The sequence below is a fragment of the Phacochoerus africanus genome, chromosome 9 (genome assembly GCF_016906955.1).
Source record: "Phacochoerus africanus isolate WHEZ1 chromosome 9, ROS_Pafr_v1, whole genome shotgun sequence".
NCBI lineage: Eukaryota > Metazoa > Chordata > Mammalia > Artiodactyla > Suidae > Phacochoerus > Phacochoerus africanus.
Window position 1 is genome coordinate 120,336,434 of NC_062552.1, and position 8,835 is coordinate 120,345,268.

At 36.5% G+C, this 8,835-nt stretch overlaps 1 protein-coding gene across 7 annotated transcripts in view; it reads left to right on the forward strand.

The window, feature by feature from the left end:
* Positions 1–8,130, forward strand: part of PAPOLA (poly(A) polymerase alpha) — a 64,567-nt gene extending 56,437 nt beyond the window's left edge. For 3 of the 7 annotated variants that reach the window (XM_047797393.1, XM_047797392.1, XM_047797398.1), the window contains exons 20-22: positions 909–971; positions 3,416–3,490; positions 5,950–8,130. In XM_047797393.1, coding sequence (XP_047653349.1) covers positions 909–971; positions 3,416–3,490; positions 5,950–6,045 — 234 coding nt within the window. In that variant the 3' untranslated portion in view covers positions 6,046–8,130. The remainder of the gene's footprint in view (positions 1–908; positions 972–3,415; positions 3,491–5,949) is intronic. The other 4 variants (XM_047797394.1, XM_047797395.1, XM_047797397.1 and 1 more) reach the window with 2 other exon arrangements.
* Positions 8,131–8,835: the final 705 nt, after the last annotated feature.

Below are 8,835 nucleotides of genomic sequence, written 5' to 3' on the forward strand. Positions count from 1 at the left end.
ACTACTACAGTATATTATCACCATATATATTTGTGTGTGATATATATGTATATTTATCAGTATTAACAATAATTCCACGGAGTCACATACCCAGTCAGTAAATACAGTTTGTATGTTTGCAGGATGCAAATAAAGTCCTTATGGGAATGGGTTGATATTGGTGTTAAATCTTTTCTACTTTATAAGGTAGCTTGTGGTTTCTATATCTTGTTTTAAAGCCACATTTGAAATTAAGTTTTAGTTCTGCCTAGTAAATAGAGCAGAGAAATTTGTGTCAAAATTGTTCTTCTAAAGAAAGTGTTTATTGCAAGTCATTGGAGGAATGAGAAAGTATAGCCATTTTTGGTTTTCTGTTTCCCCTCTTTACCAAAAATGAGTTGTTTATTCTGAATAGAATGATAATAAGTTAAAAAAATAAGACCTGAGGAGAGCATTTTTCAGACCTCTTTCAGGATGTTAATAAGACTGACTAAGCCAGGGGGAGTTCTGTGGTTAATTACGTTTGGGAAAGTTAGAGAGTCTTTCAAGAACTTTTCAGAACCTTTTATGTGCTCATGTGTCTGAATCTCCCAGAAGGGGTGATAGTATTCCAAGTTCCTAAATGTTTGATCAAGGAACTTTTTTTTTCTCTCTCCCTTACAAAAAATGTTTTATGAACTTGGTGGTTTGGGGAATATGTTTCAGGTGGTGATGGTCAGCAATAACAGTTTTCCTCAGATTCTTTTACAAAATGTTGGTAGAAACTGAAGCCAGATTTGGTAACAGGAAAATAATTATTTTAAGTGAGCCAGTAATGTAGTTTAAGGGTATGCTTGCTCTTACAGGTTAATTATTTCGTTCTTTAATAAAAATTGGCGAGTAATCTAAATTTTCATTTTAGAGAATAAAGCTTTTTTTTTTAAAAACAGGATGAAACAAGTGAAGATGCTAACTGTCTTGCTTTGAGTGGACATGATAAAACAGAAGCAAAGGTATATTCATTTAGCCTTGGAATACATGCACAGAGTACAGCAGACGTGATACAAATAAATGTCTTTAGAATATTGTACTGTGTTCTGTTCTGTAGATCTTAGGTGGTTTTCAGTATTATTTTTAGAGAAGTGCTTGTCCCTTTTGCATGTTAATGTATAGTGCTGAAATTGAATTCCTCAAGTGCAGGAGTTCCTACTAGATGAGAGATTATCTGATGGACATTAAATGGAAGCGATGAGTGAGATGTTCCTTAAAGGAACTTATATTTAAGTAGAGAAGGTGAGAGTAGAAGTGGTTATTATATCATCAAAGAAAAAGCAAAGTAATTGTAGATGGTGGGGGTGGTAAGAGACCCAAAAGCTAAGATGCTCCGTACTGACTGCAGAAATCATACAAGGCTTCCTCAAAGGAAGATGGTGTGTTGGAGGCACTCCTTGAGGGAGACAGGATTTTTGGTAGTACAAGATGAGAAAGTTATCTCACCCTTGGGGTGAGAATGGGATATGTTTGGAGCAGAAGATTTTGGCAGGCAGTTCTGACTAGTACCTGGGATGCAAGGTACTCGAAAAAGGTAGATAGGGTGGGGAAGATTGGTTTAGCCAAAGTTTTAGGCTTTGAATGTCATTTTTATAGAAATTGAAATGTACTGAAGACTTTTAACTTTTTTTTTGTGTTGTAGAAAAATTGGAAATCTCCATCTTTTCCCCAAATTATCCAAATTCCCATGATTGATATTTTAGGGGAAGTATCTTTTAATGTCTTTATAGATTTTTTTTTTTTTGTCTTTTTAGGGCCGAACCCGTGGCATATGAAGGTTCCCAGGCTAGGGGGTTGAATCAGAGCTATAGCCACCAGCCTACACCACAGCCACAGCACCTCAGAATCTGAGCCTTGTCTGTGACCTACCCTACACCACAGCTCATGGCAATGCCGGATCCTTAACCCACTGAGCCAGGCCAGGGATTGAACCCTCATCCTCATGGATACTAGTTGGGTTCCTTAACTGCTGAGGCACGCCGTGAACCCCGTCTTTATAGATTTTGTGTGTGCATACATACCCCGGTGCCTTTTGCTATCATATCTTTATTCACTCAGTAAACTGAGAAAAATGGTTCATACTATTACATTATCTACAATATTATTAGTAGCTGCGTACATTTCTGTCTTAAGGCTGTTACCGTATTTTATTCAATCAGTTCCCTATTGTTAGCAATTGTTTCCATTAAAAAAGGAAGTTGCCCTCTTGTGCTATAGAATTGACTGTAGCTAAATAGCTGCCATTCATTTATGTCTGTTAGGATAAATTAGTGAAAGGAGAATTACTGGGACAAACAGACTCTTTTAGACCTTGATGTGTTACTAAGTTGTGCTTCAGAAAGACTCCTTACTCTTCTTCCCCTTCTACTCCTCAGACACCATTTTTATCCCTTTCAGTTCCATAGAAGTTTGGTATTTCATTGTTTTATTTTTATATATTTTGTTTTATAAAAATTCAAAGTTTTGTATGTTTATTTTCATTTGTGTGTATATATGTATTGGAGGGGGCACCGCTTTAAGAAAGTTTAGAGCAGTGGAATGGCATGGTTTGCCCCATGTTTTCTGATTTTTCTTAGTGTAGAATCAGTGCATTGGTTATTGAGGAGGGGAAGAAAAACCAAAAGGAAGGAGGAATGTTTTAGAGACATTTTCTACTTTTAATTAAACACATGGGAGTCGTTTTTGTACTTCTGTTTAATTTTGTGTTCTGTTTTGTTTTGTTTTTTTGCTTGTTAGGGCCCAACTCGTGGCGTGTGGAAGTTCCTAGGCTAGGGATCAGATTGGAGCTGTAGCTCCCGGCCTACGCCACAGCCACACCAACAGCAGCTCTGAGCTGAGTCTGGAACTTGCACCACAGCTCACGGCAGCACTGGATATTTAACCCACTGAGCGAGGCCAGGGATCAAACCCGCATCCTCATGGATACTAGTGGGGTTCATTACCCGCTGAGCCACAATAGAAACTCCCTTATTTAATAATATTGAATGAATTTTTTTTTTCCCCTTCACATAGCTAAGAGCTTATTAGGTTTATATTCTATTAATTATTGCCTGGGCAGCATTTCATAATTTGTACCCATGTGTCTTTAATTATTTGCATTTGCTTAAAATGTCCAAGTTGGAGTTGGTTGGAAAGTCGAAAGATATTTTGTCCATGCCTTATAAGATTTAGGTAGGCAAATAGAAATTTTTATGTGTGTGAAATGGTGAAATAACCTACAAAGCTGTCTTTTTCTTTTTTGGATGATTAACCCTCTGACAATAATAGACGATTTTGTAATGTAGACACATCTTTCTCTTGATCCCTCCTGTCTTCCAGTTTGTCTTTTTTATTAGCCACCAAACCCAGTTATGTTTTTTTATCCTTTTTTAAGTCTCTTTCCTCCCCCGTCCTCTTTGTCTCACAGGAACAACTTGATACAGAGACAAGTACAACTCAATCAGAAACCATTCAGACAGCGGCTTCTCTGTTGGCTTCTCAGGTACTAAGTGCAAAAAGCAAGGAGAATTTTATTAGTATTGTTTAATGAATCAAAATGAACATATATAGAAGTTTTATTTTAATTATCTTTGTGAAAGAAATTGCTAGCCTTCAAGTGTATTTATGGAATTTAAAGGTAGAGCACTGGATATGATATGATGGACCCATGCGCGTTTGCGCTGCCAAGCTGCTAACTCATTCCTTTATTTGACATTGCAAATCATTTAAATCACTGCACAGTATGCACTCTTCACATAGTATTTATAGGGCAGAGAGTGAAATTTAAATTAGAGCTTAAAACCATTCTTCATGCTTTTTGGGGAGAAGGGGCATGAAGTTAATATCTTCATTTTTGTCTTTTTTAAAATTTTTTTAGAGCCGCCCCCGCAGCATTTGGAGGTTCCCAGGCTAGGGGTCGAATCCCAGCTGTAGCTGCCGGCCTGCACCACAGCCACAGCAATGCCAGATCCAAGCTGCATCTGTGACCTACACCACCCTCACAGCAACACCAGATCCTTAACCCACTGAGCGAGGCCAGGCATCGAACCTGTGTCCTCATGGATGCTAGTCAGGTTCGTCACCACTCAGCCATGATGGGAACTCCCAATGTCTTTATTTTTGAAGTATGTTTCTGCCTCCTCTTTTCACCTCTGACTTTTATGTTGTTTTTTTTGTTTGTTTGGTTGGTTGGTTGGTTGCTTGCTTGCTTGCTTGGTTAGCTTTTTGGCCACTCAGTCCTGTGGCATATGGAAGTTCTTGCACAAGCGATCGAATCCACGCCACAGCAGTAACCCGGAGCTACGGCAGTGACAATGCTGGATCCTTAACCTGATGCACCACAAGGGAACTCCTCACCTCTGTTTTTATTAATTTAGTGTAATCATAGTTCTTTAAAATTATTTTTTCAGTTGTCCTAGAAACTCTACTTGTGACAATCCCTTGCTTCAGTAGGCACCTGATTTGTGAGTCTACATTTTGTTTGTGAAGTAATTGTTGTCTTTTTGAATCCTTTCCAATTAAATATACTCCAAAGTCTAGGTCAAACTCTGACACAAATCTTTTCTTTAAGTGGACATTAAGAGCTGCAGAAGAGCTGAGACTGCTGCTGCCAGTGATGGTGCTGCACTAATGATACTGACTTTGGGGTTCACAGTTACCTTAACATGATCGTTTTACAACGTCTTTTTGTTGCCTGTTAATTTTCATAGTCCTGAATGATATAAATATTATGGTTGCATTCTGAAATGTCTATTTTCATAGCCCTTATCTAACAAAAATCTTGTGGGAAGAAACTACACCAATATTAGGAAGTGTTAGTGTGATACCGATACATGGACAAACTTGTTGATCAGAATTAAGTCCTGTGGTTGTGATTGCATGTCTTTACATTAATCTCTAGGGAACTGTTTTAATAGTTTGTCTTACTGGCTTCATCCCTGTAGTGAGGAGTCTCCATGGGTGCTTGTCTTTTAAATATTTTTATAAAGAATTACAATTTTCATTCTAATGAAAAGATCCCCAGAACCATTGAAAGAAAAATCACCTAATTGTATAAAGAGAATGATTATGTTGATTTTAAAAGATACATCACTATATATTTGGTGATACGAGGGAGATATTTATTTCTGGGGAGGTGATCAGAATATTGTTGCTGTGTCCTAATAATGAGTCTTCACCGTTTTGAGATAAATTTGAAATATTTACAGATGAAGTGATAGGCCCTCTGGGATTTGCTTCAGAATAATCTGGAAGAGTAAAGGTGGGAAGACAGTGAATTGACTTTTATTTGACAGTTAGTAAAGCTAGATAATGAATACATGGAAATTCGTTATATAATGCTCTCTACTTTTGTATATGTTTGGGATTTTCCATAATAAAACACTTAAAAATGTCATCTCTGTGTTTTTGAGTGTTAAATTTGTGACTTAATTGTTTTTAACGTAGTAAAACATCCCTAAACTTTTAATAAACAGATTATTGCTCAGTTGTATAGATTTAATTTTTAATTTATAGAGTCAGAAAGTAATACATTTACTGTTAATGTGCTGCTGCTCCTGTGTATGAGGTGAACTTTAAGTGTTCTCCCACACGGGGGTGCTCCAGTGCCAGTTAATATTAACAGCTCTTGGTATTACTACAAGGAAAAATAGCTTAACATGAACTTTATAAGTATATGATGGGTGATTTTTGGAGACTGTATTTATTAAAGCTGTATTTGAAATCACTTCTTTTTTTATATTACTGAAATATTGCTACTTATTTGAAATTTTCTGCAACTGTTAGAATAATTTTGTAATGACAGTCAAATTCCATTTTGACATTTTATTGTGTTTTTCTTTAAAATGTTAATATGTATGATAAAGTCCTATCCATGTCTTAGGAGATAAAGCAGTGGAAAGTAAATCTCATTGTTAAGTTACAGTAGTTTGAACAATGTTTATTCTTTGCTTTTATTCTCAGAAAACATCCAGTACAGACCTTTCTGATATCCCTGCTCTCCCTGCAAATCCTATTCCTGTTATCAAGAATTCAATAAAACTGAGATTGAATCGGTAAAAACAACCTCAGGGGTCCATAAACAATATCTGCCAACTCAACCTGTTGTCTTCAAATGCTGAAAAAGGAGGATGGAGGGTACAAGACTAGACATGACTGAAATGGATTAGGTTTTTTGGTGACCTCCCTTACTGGGCTAATCAGCACTTGATCGGAAGTCCAGGTTAGTATGTGAAGCCAGGAGTACTATTATTATTGTGTTAGCAACAGTTGCATTAACTATTTCAAAAAATTACTGCCTTTAAAAAAAAAAAACAAAAAAAAAAACAAAAAAAAAAAACCTCAAGCTATATTTGTATCCGTAATTGACATCTGGACTGGATTTATGTTTGATGCATTGTTTGGAAAATTTGCAATACAAACTGGCATAAGAATTCCTTATTCTGATGATGCACTTTTATGTATTTTTTTATTAGAAAGTAGAACTAATTTTAGATTTTCAGCTTGATGGATTTTCATTTTTTCCTGAAGAATTTCCTTTACCATTAGTCTTCAAATTGGATGCCATTGTGTGGCGGTGTACTGTTACACTTCAGAGGAGGGGTAGGAGTACATCTCGTTCGGTCCCTGCGAGGTAGCTGTAACCTTTACAAATGAAATGTCAACTCTAGGGTATATATTTGACATTGAAAGAATAATTAGGAAATACTTTGTTTTGATGGGGTCATGATTAAGAAATGATATATTGGTTTTATTTATAGAATTGTTTAGAGTGCATACAGATCAGCGATCAGCCAGCAAATATTTTTCTTTGAGCTTGTTTAAGCTCCATATTCTTTTGCCTTCAATCTGTTGTCTTTTAAACAAACGAAGCTTTTTGCTCCCTCCCCCTTCTTGTTCTTTTCCCCTCTGCTTATGTGCATACGGTAGGACTTATTTCATCAAAGACAAAATGCCAGTATTTTCTTAAGCCATGATGTGAAACCAGTGACCCTGTGGCCACATGGCACAGAACACTAAATTTTGGTCCCATGGCTGTAACTTTAGGGTGACTAAAAATAATGCCTGTGAAACATGATATCTCTCTTGGATGGCCGTTTGATCTCTAAATATGAGGAATTTTGTACACTCCACAGAACTCCTGTCAGTAGTAAAGTTGATTTTCAATTTTAAGCATGTGAGCAAAAAGGCATTTTTTCCAAGAATTTTAAACTTTATTTTTAAATGGTTGACCAAAATTTGTCAGTGAATTTTACATGTAGAAGCATTTAAAAATCATTTCTGACAAGCACTTGACATCTAGTCAGCTCTCTACTCCTTTTACATTTTGTTTTCTCCTGTCTATAGATTCAGAGCTCCTTTATGTAAGGGGACTAGTTCCTCGTAATCAGGCGACAGAATATTCATTTTTACAAACTATGAGGGATGATGCCAGATGTTGATAAACTTAGTTATTCTTAATCGGGACAGAGCCAACCTAACAGATTTTTCTGATGAGCATGTTTTATGAATCCTCCATTGTGCTCCATTCTATCACATGTGCATTTTTCCTGTTAAACTGCAATGACTTCAACTCTTCCCCTGTCCTTCTAAATTGATTTTCCAAAGTTGGAGTGTAGTCTTTCCCCCCTTAGGCTATGCATTAATTGAGGCTTTCTTTTCACCATACTTTATAATGTCTAGTATATGATATTTCTACTGCCCACATCTTGGCTCTGCACAGTCACCTTGCCCTTCCTCCCACCACCTAAGAAAAGAGGGTCAGACTAACAGGTGAAGTGTACAAGGTGTCTGTGTGTTTGTGTAGCTTCAGAGTTAGATTGAAATTGCCAGGCACAGATTTAGTCTTTTGTCATTTTGTTTACACATTGGGGAAAAAGAATTCAGTTTATTAAACGTTTCATGTAACTGCACCCAAGTTTTGCCAAGCTGGGAACTTGGACCTTTTCTGTGTAGTGACTTTTTAATTCTAGTTTTCATAACCTGGAGATCAGACTGTTGCTTTCGCATGATGTACGTAGTGTCTCATGACTGGAGTTTGCTTTGTTTTATAGTATCTGTACTCCTTGTATTTTTCAAGAGCTATTTTGTAAACAGATGATGTATTTCTCCATTGAAAACACAATAAAAAAAAAAACAGCACAATCCCATAGTTGGCTGGTTTCTTTTGACTGACTTTTTTTGTTTTTTTCAGTGATGTCTTTATTTCTGTTTGCAAGTTATGGTATATAGCTGTAAGTGAAGATTTGCAAAATAATTTACTTTGGTTATTTTTAGAAAAGATGTTTCTGGTTAATTTATACCATTAGCAGCAACTTAATATTAATTGATACCTCACATAATCAGGTATTTATTCTTATAATTGATCATTAAGGAGGAAAACATGAATATAGTACCTAATAATTAATTTTCTGCTGACTCACCCTCCAAAACATTTACTCTGTGTATGTAGACCCTGTTTCTTTCTCTGTGCTTACTCCGCGCCTGTAGACAGTGCGCGGCTGATGTTGTCAAAGCAGTTGGTGCTTTAGCTCTCATGTCGGCAGGTGGCACTGTTGTTGTTCAGTGAATTTCAGGATCCTATGTTTCTCACTTTACTCAACCCAAATCAGATTCGGCTTTTTTTAAACCCTCAAATGCTCAACATGGCATACGTCACTTATAGGTTAGAAATGAACTGCGTTGTATGGATATTTGATGGCCCACTTTTGAGTGTGGTTATCTTAAATGCTTTGAGTAGAGGGATAGACCTCCTTATAAATGAAGCCATTATTTCAAGGGACATGCAGTCCATATTTTTATTCCTGAAATTCCAAGTTCTGATACCTTTACTATCTGTAAAAATATGTG